The sequence below is a fragment of the Astatotilapia calliptera genome, chromosome 5 (assembly GCF_900246225.1).
Source record: "Astatotilapia calliptera chromosome 5, fAstCal1.2, whole genome shotgun sequence".
Classification (NCBI taxonomy): Eukaryota; Metazoa; Chordata; class Actinopteri; order Cichliformes; family Cichlidae; genus Astatotilapia; species Astatotilapia calliptera.
Window position 1 is genome coordinate 37,459,013 of NC_039306.1, and position 17,841 is coordinate 37,476,853.

Here is a 17,841-nt window from a genome sequence, read left to right on the forward strand (position 1 = left end):
TTCAACTTAAAAAATCTGGTCAACCAAGTGATTTCTCATATCTACTAATGTGAAAATGTTGTCCCAAGACACTGATGACATTGATTTTGTTTTATTTTCAAACTCGACAGCGTAGGAGTCGACTGTCCCCTTTTGATGATCTGAATCCTTTTCATAAATGTTTTAATCAAAGTTTTATTCACAATAAAGTCTGGATCTTCTACACTGCCTAAGGTGATTAGTGAAGAAAACCTATGTGCTCAGATGATCAACTGCAGGATAATTTGCTCCTATACTGGCTTCTGCTGCCTGTGTTTCCACATAATATACACATGCATATAATAATGATCCTATAGCATAAGTAATTTCACAGTGGTGAGAGGAGAGTCAGCTTTATAAGCATCTCAGTCTCTTGTGAGTCTGCTCACAGATGCACACCGACCCCCAGTGCTCAGCCTTGATATATGCTGGGACGTATGCTTAGTATTTTTGTGCATCATTTCCTTATTACTACCCTGTCTTGAAATAATAAAGTCTGCTTATTTTGAATGAGACAATCATCAGATTGGGGTGGCAGCGGCTCAGGAAAAAATTCATTCCCCAGCTAATCTATTTTGAATGTTGAAGTATTTTAAGTATTTTTCATGAAGATGCTGCCCCTCTGGTTTCTCCCAATGTGGATGTGTCCACAAATGTTCATCATGCTGCTTAGGTGTTGGGAAAAGAGCTTGTATGAATGTTTGCATGACTGCATGGATTGAATTGGCTTGCAGTAAAAAAGCACTTTGATTGCACTTTGACTACTTTCAGTCCACTGACAGTCACAACTAAAATGTTGCTCTTATTCTGGACATGTGGTTAATGTGGGTGACTTTTGGTGGAATATCTGCTTCTAGGTCGTTTCCTATATGAATAAATAAAATACTCATTTGTTCTGTTTTCTGAAGAAGTAAAACCATGCAGCATCGTTTCATGTTGCTGTTCACGTCGTCTGAAAAACAAGATATTATGACCTCTTAGCAATGAAACATTCTGCTTTCAAATTTCCTCTGAAGTGCAGAGTTTGATGTATTTGAGGTATTTCTTGCAGTGCATATCGCAACCAAGACAACCAAGAGCAGAATTGCCATTTGCTGTTTCTGTGCTTAAGATTTAAAATTAAAATCAAACAGAGACAGTCAAACATAAAAAGTGAACAACGTGAAACCTTGCAACAGAAGATGAAAAGAGAAGATGTGTTTTTAAAAAGCTCAAAATGAGACCAGTGTGACAGGAAGTTTACTTTTGAGTCTCTTCCGTGTTAACCAATCAGATTTCTTTCATGGCCCAACCCAACATGCTCCTTTCACCAACTTAACTTACTGAAAAACCCCGAGAAGGAGCAGTGTCAAGATGGTGGTGTTATGGATGATATTACTTCTTCTTCATCATGGGAGTAAGTGCTAATTTCTTCTGTCATTTGTCATTTACGTTGAATAGATTTGTCAGGATTTATCAATAATTATGTTAATAATAATTTTAAGATATTCGTCTAAAACAAAATTTTGTTTTTCTTCATTTTGTTTTAACTCAGATTCTCTGGTTCCAGTGAAAATGGTTCAGCTTGGTGAACCAGCAACCTTAAAGTGTGATATACCCATGGAGATCAGGAGTAAAGTATACTGGTACAGGCAGAGTGTTGGGGATACACTTAAATTAATTGTGACACTATATCGAGATACAGAACCTGTGTATGCTTCTCCGTTTTTGAAATCAAGATTTTCTGCAAAGAATGCAAACAATTTTAGCAAACTGACTATTCTGGAGACAATCAAAGAGGATGAGGGAATTTATCATTGTGGAACCACAGCATGGCGTGATCTTGAATGGAGTGGGACATATTTGTTAGTTAAAGGTAATAAACAGACCAACTTTTACAAACTTTTTAATCTTTCAGAGTATTTTTTGAAGAATGTCATTGTAATACATTTTATATTATGCAGGAAACACTGAAAGGACATCAAACTATATTGTTGTACAGCAGCCGATAGAATCAAATCCACTGCGTCCAGGAGACACAGCAACTCTTCAGTGTTCAGTTCTCTCTGATTCTGAGAACAAGACGTGTCCAGGAGTTAATAATGTTTTCTGGTTCAGAGCTGGATCTAATAAATCTCATCCAAACATCATTTACACTGATGGAAATAGAACTGATCAATGTGAGAAAAGATCTGACCATCAGGATAGATGTGTTTATCGCTTCTCTAAGAACGTCAGCTCCTCTGATGCTGGGACTTACTACTGTGCTGTGGCCACATGTGGGGAGATATTATTGGGAAACGGAACTACAGTTGAACTTGGTATGATTTTGTTTTATTTGCTGGCATTTATACTAAACTATGTTAATATCAAGATAAGTTATAAGACTTTTTAAGAATGTAATTTTTGTGTTCTTTTTTGTAGAGCGAACAACACAACTCGTGTTTAATCAAATGGCAATATTAATAAGCTGTTTGGCCATTTCAGTCATTGGAAACGTTTTCCTCATCTGCAGACAAAGCATATGTAAGAAAAGTAAAGGTAAGTGTTATCTGAAGGTAAAGAGTCATGCCTTTTACAAACAAAATCTTTAAATGAGTTTTCCTATAACACCATAAGGTAAATTAATTGTTAATGAATCTGTACGACACCTCCTTCCCCACAGTGACTGCCTTTACTTTGTGTATCTGAATTTGTTTAATGCATGTATCTATGTCTATGAGTGAGATTTTTGTGACAATAAATTCACAAGGTAATATCACATTTAGTGCATTTCACTATTATAATTTATTGTTACAATGTATATTTTAAGGATACGAAAGCGCTGTGACAGAAGTCCAAACCGACAATTTGTTCCAATCAGTAAGTACGAGAAATTACAGCTGTTCAGTTCACATATGTCTAAAGAGTTCCTCATCACAATCTAAACTATGTTTGTGTGTTCTTATTATAACACAGACTGAAGCTGATATAAACTACGCTGCACTGAATTTCTCTGAACGAAAAACCAGAGGAAGAAGGAAGAGGGAGTTTACTGAGACTAGTGTCTACTCCTAAATGTTGATGAAGTATCAACATATTGAGTATGTCCTTGAAAATAAACCTGACATCCTTTTACAGAGTCTATGTTTGTGACTTTTTGGTATTGTTAGTTTCAGTCTTTGTCATAAATTTGCTTCATCACTAATGCAATTTGTGCTGTCAGTATTTGTTGTACTTGTGACATGAGTAGTTTTTTATCTGTGAAAAATGGTTGCCTTGGTTTTCACATTTAGAAGAAGATTACATTTAGTCCCTATGGGGGTAGGGTGGGGGTCAGTTTTATTTTAAGGGCTGGGGCTGGTGTTGGGATGTTTAATTACTTTGCACAAGAGTTCTTTCAGAATAAATACACATCTATGTGCTTATTTCACCTTCTGTCACTGTCCTGGATCTTCACTCAACTGTTTTGAGTTGCACTTTCTTGTTCTTAGTTAAGCGTATCCTGAGTTTCCTCAGATCTTTGTCATGTCCAGTGTGTGAATGTGCGTGTGAATGTGTGTGTGAATGGGTGGATGACTGAATGGAGTGTAAAGCGCTTTGGGGTCCATAGGGACTAAGTAAAGCGCTATACAAATACAGGCCATTTACCATTTACCATGCCGTCGTTATATCCTTCATGTTGCACACGCTCTATCAGTCAGCGTTAGCATTTCAGTAAGCCTACTCCAGTTAACTGTGCTTTATGTTTTGTCATGTTTGCCAGTGCTACCTTTTGAGTTCATGTTTGTTTGCAAAGTTCTGCATTTGGGTCCACTCTCTACCTGCCACACAGCATCCCTTGATTGAATGACGTAACAAAGAACAGGGGGAAACGGAGTACTTAAATACACACATGAGGCAATTACAAATATGGAACATAGCTGGGAAAAGCAAAGCACGGATAAACAAAGTCAGACTAATGACAGGGGAAGCAAAACTGAATGTAACACATGCAGGACAAGAGACTTTCAAACTAAAATAGGAAACTAACACAGCGTGAGACATACAGACTTGACAAAGGCAAAAAGAGAATAAACAGAGACATAACCGACTACAGAGGCAAGGCACAGAGGTACCAAACAGATGGAGACATGCCTGGGGAAACAGACTGAGAAAAACAAAGAAAACCACTATTAGAAAACCTCAGCCAACTGATGCAGTCAGACTAAAATTCAGTCTCATTAATTTATTTCCGTGAAGAAAGCAACAACACACAAGAAATATTCAGTTGCAATTACAAGATGAGTAGCCTCGTTCTCTTAGCATTGAGCCTAAACTCATGATATTATGATGGTTTCCAATGTTCAGCCAGTCCGAGTGTATGGGATTCACATGTTACTTCATTTCAGTGTTTCTTTATATTATCATTTTATAAATGTGTTGTAAGTTATTTCATCAACAGTTTGATAAAATGCACATTTTGCACACTGCTATCTGCTTGCTTGCCTTGCAACCAACATGCACTAGGTGCTAACAAAGCTATCTGTTAACCCTTTAAGACCTACCATAGAACCAAGTCCGCCAGAGCTTATATTCTATTTTTACATGCTGAGGAGCCATTTTTGGGAGCATTTCAAGTTGCTATACATCAATACAACAATTATAGCCCAGATTTTAATAATATGTATTCATTAAGTGCATAGTAATTACATAAATTGCAAAAAAGTGCAAAAAAACTACAAAAAAATTGAAAATCGTTTTTGCTTTTTTAACATATATTTCTAAAGAGAAATTTAAGAGGCTTATCCCTCAAAACTGTAAATACAAAAAAGTTTCCTACCACAGGAAATTTATTTTGAGTGACTTCATAGTTTTATTTTTGAAATACAACAATTTTTATATACTGCAGGAAAAACGAATATAAATATTATAATGCAAATTTGCAAAAAAGCAGCATATGCATCAAAATAAACTATTTCCAGCAGTGCAATATGAGTCCTAAGCATCCCAGAAATGACACAGAAAGTCATAAAGTCAAAGATAACTTTTAAAAACACCAGTATAGGCTCATGAGGCCCTGATGGTAAAAAAAACTACATTTCCGCAAAAATGACGTCACTTCCGGTTTCGGGCAGGTAATGGCGGACATGCAAAAGTTCGCGCTGACGTCTATTCCAACGTAGGAAGTGTTATGAACAGCTGATCGGATCGGCAAAGCGTGTTTCTGGAATATTATGTTTTTGTTGCTGCAAGTGCTTTTTATGCAGTTTTTGCAAAGCTATATGGGGAAGGAAACTGTGACCTAGGACAAGCTGATGGCATAAGATGTAAGTACAACTCCTCTGGTTTCATATGCAAAAAAATTATTGCGCTAGCTCACATGGTTGCAGAGCTACCGGGATTTAAAAATAGTTACGCAAAACGGAGCGTGCCCGCTCCGACCGGCTCTAAAGGGTTAATAGGTACAGAGTCTGCCAGAATATTAAATAAGGACCAAGCAATCATCAGTCTGCAGAATCTGATTGTTGTTTATGTTTTGAAACAACAAACTTTACATTATCTTAATAAGCTGTCATGTTTTCATCTTATGAGGCAGCACGGTGGCACGGTGGTTAGCACTGTTGCTGCACAGCAAGAAGGTTCTGAGTTCGATTCCAACATCAGGCCGGGGTCTTTCTGTGTGGAGTTTGCATGTTCTCCCCGTGTTTGCGTGGGTTCCCTCTGGGTACTTCGGCTTCCTCCCACCGTCCAAAGACATGCAGCTTGTGGGGATAGGTTAATTGGATAATCCAAATTGCCAATAGGTGTGAATGTGAATGGTTGTCTGTCCCTGTGTGTTGGCCCTGCGACAGACTGGCGACCTGTCCAGGGTGTACCCTGCCTCTCGCCCTATGACAGCTGGGATAGGCTCCAGCGCCCCTGAAAAAGGATAAGCGGAAGCGAATGGATGGTTTTCATCTTACATCGAAGCTGCAATCCCTATTAAGGATACGTCAAACTTAAATTTAGTATCACTTCATAATCAGTGTCAAGGTACAGTGTAGGTTCAATAATAAATTTGAAAAGAGAACCTTCAGCATTTGCCACCATCATTCTGCAGAATCCTGTAAGTAACACCCTACAAGTTGTCACACCATCTAGCTAAGTCTTGGTTTTAATCTAAAGCATATCCTCTTGTGGAATGTCATGTTCATGTCAATTTTATGTATATTTAAAGTGTCTCATGAAACATAAAGGAGAATATAAAATTCACTAACACTAAATTATGATTGATATTTATTTCAGTTTGATTTACTCAACTCAAATCTGATAGTACATAATATAAAGATCCACATAATCTTAACATATATATTTTTGATTTAAATAGCCAGCATTACAAAACATATGTCCCATCTCTAGCCTAATCTATTTTGCAGTGCTACTAACAATAATATATCAGCACGAAAATTGTTAAATATTCATTCTTGATGAGGAGAGCATTTTACTGGTAGTCTATCATGCCAGAATATATGCTGTCATCTGGTAGCTCCCACTTATTCTTCCATTTTTTAGCTTTTCTCGAGGGGAAGTCCAGCGCCGCATAGTTGACTCCTACTTCTTCACCGTCCTGCAGATTATTAACAGAAATTAGAAGACAGAAAACAGAATTGGAATTTAATAACCATTTTAAAACAGTTTTACAATTTATATTAAACACACAGAACATAGTCATAGTTTGAAGTTGAACGTGAAGTGTGATACTGAGGCCCAGTCAAACTCTTTTCATGCCTAAACTTTACTAAATCTCCCACAGTTTACTTTTAGCAACTTTTTGAAAGGATGTGAGGTAAAGTCGATTACTACCCTGTAGTTTTGCCTGTATCTCAGTATGTCTCAGTTTTCTCATAGAAAATGCTAGCTGTGTGTTTCAGCCCTAAGAATCTGCATTGACTTTGCCACCCATGGCATCTGTCCAGTGTAGGATGCTAACATTATGATCATGTTTTTTGCAGTATTTACAATATGTACCACATTACTCAGTTGATCTGCAGTTGATCTACCCTGGTCATTGGTTGGAGGCTGAGTGGAGACGGTTTCTCCTCCTGTTCAGAAAAAGAAAACATTAAGAGTGATTTATTTTTAAAGCCTTTTAGGTCAGATCCAAGAAGCTAATTATCAAGATTATAGTAATACTGCATAGGGCATCCATTTGCTCTAAAAACAGCTTCATTCATGGAAACATTCATTTGAGAGTTTAGTCTTTCCTAAATGAAGCTTATAAGGAAGCTCTGTAGTCACACTTATGTTTGCTTCCTGGGTATTTGCTGGTTAGTTTATGCTTTACATCACTTCCACTTTCCCACACTACCATTGTTCCAATGCTGACATCACTGGTCTGGTCCAATCATCTTTCTGTCCACCTTCTTCAGGCCATTCAGCCTCCACTCCGCATACATTAAATCTCACTGTTAATCTGTCATCCTGCCTTGCAAACACCTTTGTGAAACCCACCTCCTCCCTATCCCTGCCTCTCTCATGTCCAGCCAACTTTCCATCTTCATCTCCACCACCAGCGTTTCATTCTGCTGCAATGGGGCATCAGAGTCCAATCTCCAAATAGTTTAAGTGAATTCTGCATATCAATAAATCATTTTTAATTCCTTATTGAGCTTGTACCTGAAGATTCATACTGCTAAACTCTTGCTTTACCACTTCTGAAATAGACTATTAGATTAAAATCTGTCTGCTGAAATGACTGCTTAGGTCAAGTGGAGTCATTGTCATGCTAATGAAAGCAGTTTGAAAGCACTTGTGCTTAACGTTTGAGTAATCTATGTTTTTGACTCATCCAGAAAGTCGCCACTTAAAGTTTGGTGACATAGATATGTAAGGACTCACACGGCAGGTCTGATCGATCCATGCAGTTGATAATAATTCTAATTCTGACCAAAATGTATCACGCCGTGCATTACTGGGTGCAGAGCACAGGACTGCAGTTCAACATGGTGTCTGTTAGATTTTGTTCCAAGTTACAGTTTCCTACAAAGAACCAACTGTATTTTAAGATATTTTGTTTAATACATAGCTATGTCCTGGTTTTAGTAGCATTTCTTAATGCTTTATCATGTGATTCGTTAGTAATTTTCTCCTATCAGCTAAGATAAGGAAACTTACAGTTCAGTAGCAAAGCCTTGTTGAGTCCAAAGCTGTGTTGAATTTCTGATGTGAAACATTAAGGCAGTTCTAAAGGCAACCGGTACTAGCAAGGTAACTATTACTGTATACTAATGTTATACTATTAATGTGTATACACACAAATGTGGTGTAATGGAAATGTGATGCACCACTGTACCTTTGGACTGTTCACAAGTTGGCTTCTTTTTTCTGGAGACAATCAGACCAAAATTTACAAGCACAGAGAAGATCAGCAGCGTCACAAGCACAGCACTGAGCGGGAACTCATCTGGAACGAGAAAACATCCCAGCAGACACTTTACATCCCATTTATGTAATTGTGTAATAGCGCACATCTACATGACTCACTGTTAGACCCAATTAAATTTCATGCAGATGGCTTTTATTGATTTATATTAATTACTAATATTTTACTCATTACCAAGTTAATAACAATAAAAAATAAAATCATTCTCTCCTCGTAGTTTATGGAAAATTGCCTACAGACAATGTTTTTTCTCATCAACCTCAGCTGCACTTTTTTTAACTACACAACAGAGTGTATTGCAATCCAAGGTTCATGGATAATGAATTATGTTGAGCTGAAAGTAAAAGTTTTCAGCATCAGTAAGGCAGATGTCTTTGGACTTGACTTTATCACCACGGTAACATACGATAAAAACACAATCTTGTCTGTAGCAGGTTATATTAGTTTCATTTTGCTGAAAGTCCAATATTTTAGCTAATTATTTTTAGTGAAAGTAAGCTTTAAGAGCAATAAGGATTATCGACTGAAGGAAAACATTTTATACACATGTCACTTGTTAGGTCGTATCATAATAACACCACCATATGAAACTGAAGTTAAAGTAGTACTGCTTGTGTGACATATATGACTTATTTTTATGTTTTGTCTTAATGCTTCCAGGTGTTTTTACATAGCTGCAATTAGAGCTAATAGAGCTCAAGTAAAAGAAAATTATCAGTTACATTTGTTAAGTACTACATTCCTTTTCCCCCCATTCCTCTAATAATGTTCTGATTGGACAAGTTTTTTTAATTGTGTCCCCTTTGTGTAATTGTGCAGAGGTTAAATCTAGGTTAACAGAAAAAGATGAACATGATACCTGTTATCTCTGACTAGATTTTAGGTTTTCTCAAATCCAGCTACCACAAAGAAGGCCTGGCTATGTTCAGCTTGCTTCATAGTGCAACCCTCTACTGAACATCAACACGTTATTATTTAGCTGTTCCAAGTATGGCTTCACAGATCTTTGATGGGGTTTTCAAAAAACCAAAACTAATACTAGTATTCTGTATTCTTTATTTTATTATGAAGCGTTGTATTTTGAGATTGTATTGCATCCTAAGTGTTTGTGGCCTCTAGCTTGACATACTTAAAATAAAACCATCTAAACTAAATGCATATAACAATATGGACAGCTAAGATGCAGAGGCCTTTAGGTGACACAGAACGCTGCAGGAAATGAGTAGAAAACATTCACATAAAAGAACAGAAAAAGAACAAAGACAGCAAAGGCAACAAAGGCAGCAAAATGGCACCTGCAATATGACAAACACAAACAGGCTGCGGGCTGTAAGCCTTGAGAACATTATATGTTTATATAATGTATTTAGAATTGTCAGAACCTCAAGCTGATCTAGGTAGAGTTGCTTTATTAGAGGCCTGAAACTAGCATCTGAAGACTTCCAGTATATATTCACAGAAATACAGGCAACAATGATCACTATAAATAATAATATTTTAAATAAGACTTTAAAAACGTACTTGTCACCACTTTTGTTCCTTCACCAAACAGGATCTCACTGCATGTGACAACAGCACAGTAGTACGTCCCAGCATCAGATGAGTTTGTTACAGTTTTGGACAGACTGTAGTCACATCTCCCGTCCTCTTTATTTCTGAGACTGCCGTGGTAAATGACGCCTGGATGGGATTCTGATCCACCTTTGAACCAGTGCACTTTGTCTTCATCTGGACACTGATCTGTGTCATTCTCGTTCTTGGAGAGGAGCGAACACTGCAGAGTCATTGTATCACCCAGCTTGACTGACTCCATGTCTGGAGTTTGTTTCACAGTTACAGATTTAAGTTGAGTTTTAGGATCTGTGTGATTCACAAAAATACATGTCTGTATTTGGTTTGATTTTGACACAGATATAGAAAGAAAACAATAAAATGAATATACTTTACCTTTCACTGCCAAAATTGTGCCATTTATAAATTCTGGTTCATATACCGATCCTGCATGACAGAGGTAAGTTGCTTCATCTTCTTTGCTTACATTTCTTATGATAAGAGAATACACATGACCTACTTTTGTGGCACTGAATCTTGAGTTGTTAAATTGTCCACTGAGGGATATTCTTCCATAAGTTCCTTTAGCAACTGTTTCAAGCAAGTATCCAAAATTCAACTTATACCAGTAAGAAAACTCTGCATTATTTTTCACATATGTCAGATTCACATCATCTCCAAGTTTAGCCTCATGTAAAGACATCTGCTGAGGAATCTCTCTCATTTCAATCAAAGCTGAAGAAAAGAAACCAACAGTAGCAGTTAGAACATGACAGGACAAAATACTTAAAAATATGTATAATCATCATGCAGTTTAAAATATTACAGAGCCTTATACAATTTGTCTTATATGATTTACAATGCTACATCCCACAGTACAGAAAAAGTAAACTCACACAATGTACTTAGAAGAATCAAAGGAACCAGTCTTCCGATCATTGTGGTACCTCAACCTTCTCTTGCACAACTGATGTCTTCCCACTCAAAGGAAGATTTAGTCACAAGAGGATCAAGGTTTAGAAAGTCGAAATCACAGTGATTGGCTGAAACACAGAAAATGCACTTCCTGTAATATTTTACAAGCCCTTTACAGTGAATATAGGCTGTTCTGTTTGTTTTCAAAGATAATTCTCCAGGAAGAGTAACATAATCTGCATTTGAAAACCTGAATTATATATACATGGAAATACAGTTGTATTCAAAACAAAATTGTGTTTTAGTTTGTTTATGATGAACAATCCACACAAGATAACCACAGAAATCTTGAGCAGATAGTTTTACCAATCATTTGAACAAAGATTTAGGAGACTATGATTATCCTCATACCCTCAAACACCAATGAACAACAACTGACAGTTTTTTTTTTATTAAAATAATATACTTTTTATTATTTTATTATATCTCATCTCACACCCTGAAGTTGACCTTACACTTTCCATAATTTACATACCAACCATGCAAGCAAAACCATCCTTATACCCAAATTACAGATTTTGGCTTTAAATTTAGTATCCAGACTTAAAAAATGCAGAGAGCCACAACTAAATAAATAATGATCAATCAAACAAAGTTAGGTTGGTTGTGCCCAACAGCAGATCCTCTTTGCATTTGCTGTGACTGACAAACTCAACTGGATAGTTGCTTTCAGATGTAGCTACAATACTGCACACATGTAAGATGTAAATACCCTATTAGAAGGTTTGTTCACTAAAAAGATTAACTTTGTTTTAGTCATTTTTTATGTTTTGTTTGAGCATCTGAAACAACAGCAAAGCCTGAGTTGTCTATCTGTAATCAAAAAGATCAGCACTCCCCTCATTGACCAAAGCAGTACAAGAGATCTATAATGCCTTACATTTGTTTTTGCGGGGATCAGAATGAGTGTAAGCAAAACTTATCTCAACTTTTATCTGCAGTGCAGCTGTTTGCTTCCTGCAACTCTCCGTCTCAGTCACACAGCCCAGCCCAACGTTTTTTGTCCCTTATATGCGTGAATTAATAATCTTGCTATCAATTGTGCAAAGAAAGTATAATATTATAGCAAACCTACATTTTATTTCCCTCTATGCTGGCGTTGTCTCATGGCAATCCATGTGACAGTAATTGTTTCATACATTCAGTAAGCTAACCGTTAACTTCGGTCTCAAGAAATAACTTCTCATACACAGCATGTTCTGATCTTTCTCTAAGCAGCTTTTGTTTTATTCATTGTTTTCTAAACCCACTCAAATAAAGCAAAGCTTAATATTAAAGCAGTATAAATGGAGGTGTAATTCATTATTTACATGACTGAGTTTAACTGCCAACTCTTGTCCAAGAACATGAATCATTGGATTAAATTTTGTATAATACTAAGTGCTTTGCGACTTTGTTTTCAGTGCAGTTGTCTACTGAGGTTACTGACGCTACTGGACTCCCACTCAAAAACAAATATGTAATGAAGTAAAATACTGGTGTTTGTCTTTGGGTTTGTTAGGTTTTGGGTGGTTTAGGGTATAATTTCAGTATTTTCAAGAATCCTGTTAATTCTTGTAACTTAGCTTTTGTATGTGAAATGAATAAAGTTTGTTCCTTTTTACCCTTTCAAGCTATGTGTGGATGTTAGTTTGATTTTAATTTATAAACTTTTGTGATTTTTCAAAACCTGCACCACATATTGACTAAAATATTTCCATTGTGCAAATCAATTGCTTTATTGCTGAAATGAAAGATGAAACTTTGAATGAAACTGAAATAAAGCGTGAGAAATAAATGCGGCTTATGATATTAAAGTTCTTCTTTGGAGCAAAAGGAGATCAATTAACTAAACTCATGTTTTGATGGTTAAAGTTCACTGTACACATGCTGGTTGGTGGGCCTTACCACTTCAGAGCAGAATGGTAATCCTCTAATCTCAGGAAATGAGACATGAAACACTACAGGTTACATAAATAAATAATGAAACCCCAGTGTTTGAGTTTTATTGTATTTTGCTTTCCACTTGTGTTCTAGTTTCAGTTTAATTGACCTTATTAAGTGCTACGATGCCTAGGTTGCTGTGTTAGTCCTTTGCTTTGTAGATCTTTTTGTGTCTTCTCCCCTGTTCTAAGTCTCCCTGCTTCATGTCTACCTGTCATGTTTCATGTCTCTGTGGTCAAATTCCTGTCATGTCTCGTAATGTTTCCTGTTTATTTTTGGAAGTCTTGTTTCCATGTTCTATGTACTTAGTTTTCACTTCCACTGTGGCATCATTATGTTCATCCTAGTCAGCTGTTTCCTCATGTGTCTCCACTTCCCCCGGTCACCTCATGTGTGTATTTAAGCTCACAATCTTCCTGCGTTCAGTGTGGTGTCGTCTGTGTTCCCTCCCCCATGTCTCATTTTAGACTTCATAGTGTCCCTTCATGTTTCATAGTATTATCAGTCTTCATAGCTTTCATTGTCTCTCTAGTCTTGTCACAGTTTATTCATAGTTGTCTCAGTTTGGTCTCAGCCTGTTTGCTTTATTTTTGTATGCTTAAGTATCAGCCCCCAAAAAAGGCTCATTTTTCGTTAAAGTTAATTCCGTCTCCTCGTCAGTGTCCGCACTTGGGTCCTCCACTCATTCTTTACTCGGTCTGCCTCCCGCAGACCGTGACCACAAATTCCTATTTTATTTAAATAAACATGTACTGAGAAAATGTCAGGTTTAAGTAATACATGGATTTTGAATGTATGTAAAAATAAAACATGATGATTAAAATGTGGAAGTGAGTGAGAGAGAGTGAGTGGACTGAAAGAGTAGGCTTTAGGATATTTGCTTTTTCTCCAATTGAGTTTCTGAATTTCTGAGTGAACTTCCTGAAAACCATCAGTCTTTTAGACCACATCCCCACAAGACTGAAAAGGAAGTCATACCACTGATCAACGCGTTAATCTCTATTTATCAGCTATGTACCACAGGCCTTCAATATGGCAGTAGTTAAAATTTCACTTACATGTCATTACTTGACACTGTGTCAGTTATAGGCCAATCTCAAACCTTACCTCTTATCTCAAAAATTCTTGAAAGGGTAGCTAACTGATCATCTGCTGAGGGATGGTTTATTTGAAGATTTCCAATCAAGTTTCAGAGCTCATCACCGTAACAAAACAGAATTTGTGAACGTTACAAATGATCTTCTTATGGCCTGTGACAGTCGATTCATCTCTGTGCTCATCCTGTTGACGATAATATTTTACTTCAGCAATCATAGCATGCTGTAGATATTGAAGGTTCTGCACTGCAGTGGTTTGAATCACATCTATCTAATAGACTCAGGATCAGTTGAAGACATAACATACGGCCGAAAAATGGCCGAAAAGGCAGAACTGAACTGAACCCAAACGCAGAAACCCAAAGCGGAGGTGGCACAGTGTTTAACAATGTTTATTGATCTAGCACTGGTTGAACTTGACAGTAGCTGGAAACAGTGGGAGAGCTATGGTACAAGAAAACAAGGTAAGTAAAGCATGTCGCAACAAGAACATGGAGCATGGAGAGCCGATTACCAACTGCCAGTGAAGGAACGTCAGCGTAGAGCTTAAATCTCTCCAGCCTGATCGCCTCAGATCAGCTTCAGGTGAGTGGAACTGCTGAAGAGATGACAGGCCTGCCAAGGAAACTCAAGAACCTGGTGGGAATTTCCAGCCAATCATATCGTGACAGCATATATATTCACTGCTACGTGGATAGCACCCAAATGAATCTACCCATGAAGCCAGATAACACACACCAATTGGTTGAACTGCAGTGTACTGCAGGAACGTCTTCAAGATATAAAGATCTTGATGACGCCTAATTTTCTGCTTTTATATTCAGATAAAGCTGAAGTTATTGGTAGTTTTTGACCGGGATGTGTCCTTCAATGTGTATAATAAACAAATATATAGGACACATCCAGCACACATCCTGTCTTAGAGTGATGCTGAAATAGTAGTTCATGCATTTATTACTTCAAGGCTGGACTATTGCAATTCATTTTTATCAGGATGCCCTAAAAACTCTGTGAAAAGCAAGAACTAACAGGGACTAGAAAGAGGAAGCATATTTCTCCTATGCTGGCTTCTCTTCTCTTCTCTTCTCTTCTCTTCTCTTCTCTTCTCTTCTCTTCTTGGCTTCCTGTTAAATCCAGAATTAAATTTAAAAATCCGTCTCCTCACACACAAGGTCTAGAATAATCAGGCCCCATCTTATCATATAACCTTATAGTACCATATCACCCCAATAGAGCACTTCGCTTTTAGACTGCTGTTGTACTTGTCGTTCCTAAGATATTTAAAAGTAGTATGGGAGGCAGGGCTGCGTTGTCGTTGGGAATATGACCCCCTATGAGCAAGCACTTTGGGGACAGTAGGAAGAAACCTCCTGCAGAACGGGGCTCTGGGAGGGGAGGCTGTCTGCTCTGACTGGTTGGGGCAAGAGAAGGAAGACAGGATAAAAGACACGCTGTGGAAGAGAGCGTGAGATTAATAACAAGTATGATTCAATGCATAGAGGTCTACTTACAAAGTGCTCTAGTGCGAAGTGCTCTAATAGGGTGATATGGTACTACAAGGTCATTAAGATAAGATGGGGCCTGATTATTTAAGACCTTGTATGTGAGGAGCAGGATTTTGAATTCAATTCTTGATTTAATGGGGAGCCAATGAAGGGAAGCCAATATAGGAGAAATCTGCTCTCTCTTTCCAGTCCCTGTCAGGACTCTTGCTGCAACACTTTGGATTAACTGAAGGCTTTTCAGGGAGTTTTTAGGACTTCCTGATAATAATGAACTACAGTCGTCCAGCCTGGAAGTAATATTTGCATGAACTAGTTTTTCAGTGTGACTCTGAGACATGAAATGTTCTTATTTTAGAGATATTGTGCAAATGGAAGAAAGCAGTCCTATATATTTGTTTAATATGTGCATTGAAGGACAACTGAAGCGAAAGGTACAGTGGGTAGATTAACCACAGAACCCAGTCACTCAATTAAGCAACCAGGCTGGTGAGTCACCTGTAAGGTCACAATTTGCCTCCAATCATTCTGATGCACAGATAAATATACGTGACACTAATTAAGGACAAAGACACATAGTGAAATTAAATGCAAAACAGAGGAGACTTTTAACTACAAAATGAATTAAGAAGTAATTCAAATTGGAAACATCTCAGAGAGACTTGACAAAAAGACAACACAAAGCAGGCCGATCTAATAAATACTGGAAAATGAGTTAGTAGAAAGCAGAATACAGACATATGAACAGAACTCAGAATGCAAAAACATAGAAACAATAAAAAAATCATCTTTAGATAACAATGAGAAACATCCAGTGTGTGAATGTGTGTGTGAATGACTGAATATAGTGTAAAGTGCTTTGGGGTCAATAGGGACTAAGCAAAGCGCTATACAGGCCATTTACCATAAAACTCTAAGTAACCCAACAAAAACCCACAGTATGACATGTACAGGTGCAATTCTGAAGAGTGTGAACCCTGTTGCACAGATAAAGGAATCATTCAGATGTTGCAAATGTTTTATCGTTGCTTAATCAGGACTCTGCAGAATTCACAAATTTTTGCATGACAGGTGCATAGACAGGAATCTTTTATGTGTGGAGAATATTGCTCTCGCTTGATGCATGTAAACTAGTTAACAATGACCAATGCACATGCAACTGTGCAGATACAGTTTGACAAAATCAACAAGGCTCTTGTACTTTCATTTCAAAGCACTGTGGTATAGGTACGTCGCCGTCTGTGAGAGAACAAGCAAAGCCACATGTGGCGGCTGAACTGTGCGATGCAGGCTGTGGCTGGCTACTTCTCTGCTTCCGACACCCCGCCAAAACCTGTTTACTCAGAACGCATATGAATTTTGGTATCAACAGGATATGTAGCTCACTGAAAACAAGCCTCGGCAAGCTATTTTTAGCTGTAACTGTTAACCTGATAGTTTTCAGATCTGCTGTACTGGACATTGTTTAATTAATGCATTAATGCAGAGGAGTACAAAAAGAACTGCTTTCAATCACAAACTCCACAGAAGTACAGCTGTGCTAAAGATCGAAATAAAAATAATTTCAGTCAGGTTTTGAGAGTTAAAATGTGATGATGTTAAATATGTAACATATAAAGTTTAATCGATCAAAGGTCAGAAGAGGTTTGCAGACCACCAGGTTAACTTGGGTGTGATTGGGGAGAAAGTGAAGACAGATATTAGAAACCCCAATGATTGCTGTCTGGTTTCTTATGAGGTGGGTCAGGGGATCAAAATATTTGCAGACCCACCAACCACAGTTTGGTTAAAAGTGAACAACCTTTGATTTTTAAACACTATTCAAGTTTAGTTCATTTACCACAACAGGCTTCATAATATGTACAACATACTCTATGCTTTGAGAGTCTTGGTTTTGAAAAGCAAAAGCCTTTAACCCAATTCATACTGAGTAAAGGAAACTCATATAATCAATATGAATTTGGAACCAACTGAATGGCTCAGAAATGATAGCTTAACCTTTGAACTCTGTATGATGTTGTCAGGTACCAGCTGTGTTTTCCTGTTGTGTGCAATGTGTTCTTTAGCACTGGTGCTCTGACCCTCCAGTCGTGGCCACTGATAACAGCCACATTTACCAAACCTGCAACGTCCTCATTAGGAAACTGGAGGGGAGGTGGTTAGGGTTATTTCTGTTAAGAATTTGTGTTTCACTTCAACTTCCAGATAAATTATAGACACTATATGCAGCTAGATTAAAGTTAGTGAAATATTATAGTTTGAGTTAAAACACGTGCAACTGCCCTCCCTCACATATGCCATAGCAAATGGGCCATTTTAGTAGCTTTGACAAATACTAATTGGCACCCCAGAGATAAGAATAAGATATAGCTAGTATTAAGGGACTATAATATCAGATAGCGATTTGCAGAAC

The 17,841-nt window shown here is 37.5% G+C and overlaps 2 protein-coding genes across 2 annotated transcripts in view; one reads left to right on the forward strand and one right to left on the reverse strand.

Annotated features, from left to right (window-relative positions):
• Window positions 1-17,841, forward strand: part of fhit (fragile histidine triad diadenosine triphosphatase) — a 136,446-nt gene that overhangs the window by 61,477 nt on the left and 57,128 nt on the right. The gene's annotated exons all lie outside the window — the stretch shown is intronic.
• LOC113023089 (uncharacterized) lies at window positions 6,332-10,889 on the reverse strand. Its single transcript, XM_026169181.1, has 6 exons — window positions 10,828-10,889; window positions 10,328-10,666; window positions 9,902-10,240; window positions 8,291-8,401; window positions 6,967-7,040; window positions 6,332-6,565 (listed from the first exon to the last, which is right to left on the reverse strand). Exons 1-6 carry the CDS (start codon window positions 10,868-10,870, stop codon window positions 6,440-6,442), a joined length of 1,032 nt encoding a protein of 343 aa, XP_026024966.1. The 5' UTR covers window positions 10,871-10,889; the 3' UTR covers window positions 6,332-6,439.